Raw genomic sequence first — 1650 nt, 5'->3', positions numbered from 1 at the left:
TCGGCAACAGTGACATCCCCAGTGGGTAGAATATACATTGTACAGCTAATCATTATAGTACTTAACTCCACTCTGTACTACCCGATGCTTGTGGAGTTTTAGCCCTATGTGCAAAGTTTGCCACATTCCTTCCATGCTGTCACCTGATCGCAGCGGAGGAAGGTATTCTTCAATTGCATCATCTCCAAATGAACGCCATTTCACACTAAAGGATACCCAGCCGCTAGACAAGGGATAATGCAATTTTCAGCATCCGTCCATGGTGAACCGCCACGGTAAGTCGACCGCTAACCGCGGAGTCGATTAGCTAGCTTATAACTAGACTATAAACCTTCGTTCAAGTGTTTTTATTTTAAATTTGTACAGAACCACTCAATCGCAAAATTGTTTTTACACTGGAATAAACTGGGATGCACCCTTACCGACGCAAAAATCCGAAAGCGTCATATAGAATTTAATGTTACATGAAAAGAGTGACACAGCAGACACACTACTGGAACAAACTGGTATTCATTTACAAAAGAAAGACGAAATAACGGGAAGCTTCAACTAAAGAAGTGTCAGCAAATCTAAACATTTGAAAAGGTTGTGTTACAGACACTACACCCTTCGCAAAATTCTCCGTAAATTATACGAACCCATACAGCATCTATTCAATTTCCACAGGCAGGTCAGCGCTGAGCTGCAGTTGTAGTTTCACAGAGAAAGTATTAGGATTGACATAACCTTTCGCTGGATCCAGCAAGTCCTTAAACACAAATGCGCACTAGCATCACAAGTACAAGCAATATATTCCACATTTAAAGCAGCACTTATGACTCACCTCCATAAGGATATAATTCCTGAAACCCCAGTCATTTTCGTTGTTCGGAAATGTCGTAGATATTGCTAAGGGAGCATACAGTTACTGGTTATATCAAAACGTTGCGCAGGGTGCAAATCCTCGTAAATAATGCCTTTTTGTTATGTTCTTTAACCGTACACAACGAAACCTACTTCTCTTAAAAGGGGAAATTTCCGCTTTCCATGGCAGCAAGCGTAGTTCTCCATTAACTGCGCATGTCGATTTCGGATTAGCGCCGCACTTCAAAAAATACGACATCCAAGAAGGTCCGAATTGTGACCACTGCATAACCATGATCCTCCTATAGAAGTACAGATAGAACGTGATGTAAAAGTGTAGCGACGATCAAGCACGATGACAAAGTTGACTACGGGCCACGCTGGCTCCGCCTCACCAAGGCAGTTTCCTTACGGCTATGGGATCGCTCAGGAGAGGAGTCGCCTCAGTGAGCTTTCTGACATCCGGAACGGTGTAATTAATAACACCCTCAGCGCGCCCATCTACAAACGCCGCAAACAGCATCCAAAAAAAACTGACACAGTAATTATTAGCTAACAGAAATACTTTGTCGCGCTTCCGTAAGGAATGGCAGCTGCGGCTTGCCTGGACCATGTTTATAGTGAATAATGTCCAAAAGCTCTGACTGCAGCAACAAACCAGTCTGAAAAAAATAATACTTTTCTTAGACTTTTATTCGTATAATATTTAAACGCCGGTTATACGACATATAACCAGTGTAATCGTGAAGAGTTGAACTGACTCGAGAAGCACGTTTTACTGGATTGGCATTTCGTACCTTAACGGGT

General features: G+C 42.4%; 1 protein-coding gene across 1 annotated transcript; it reads right to left on the bottom strand.

Annotated features, from left to right (window-relative positions):
- Window positions 1–626: 626 nt before the first annotated feature.
- LOC129601566 (ubiquitin carboxyl-terminal hydrolase 7-like) lies at window positions 627–1441 on the bottom strand. Its single transcript, XM_055500401.1, has 5 exons — window positions 1409–1441; window positions 1239–1344; window positions 997–1145; window positions 824–888; window positions 627–748 (listed from the first exon to the last, which is right to left on the bottom strand). Exons 3-5 carry the CDS (start codon window positions 1136–1138, stop codon window positions 650–652), a joined length of 306 nt encoding a protein of 101 aa, XP_055356376.1. The 5' UTR covers window positions 1139–1145; window positions 1239–1344; window positions 1409–1441; the 3' UTR covers window positions 627–649.
- Between the last annotated feature and the right edge of the window lie 209 nt (window positions 1442–1650).

The sequence above is a fragment of the Paramacrobiotus metropolitanus genome, unplaced genomic scaffold (assembly GCF_019649055.1).
Source record: "Paramacrobiotus metropolitanus isolate TYO unplaced genomic scaffold, Prichtersi_v1.0 Parri_scaffold0000251, whole genome shotgun sequence".
NCBI lineage: Eukaryota > Metazoa > Tardigrada > Eutardigrada > Parachela > Macrobiotidae > Paramacrobiotus > Paramacrobiotus metropolitanus.
The sequence above is the reverse complement of the archived record's forward strand: the minus strand, read 5'-3'. Positions and strand labels throughout refer to the sequence as shown.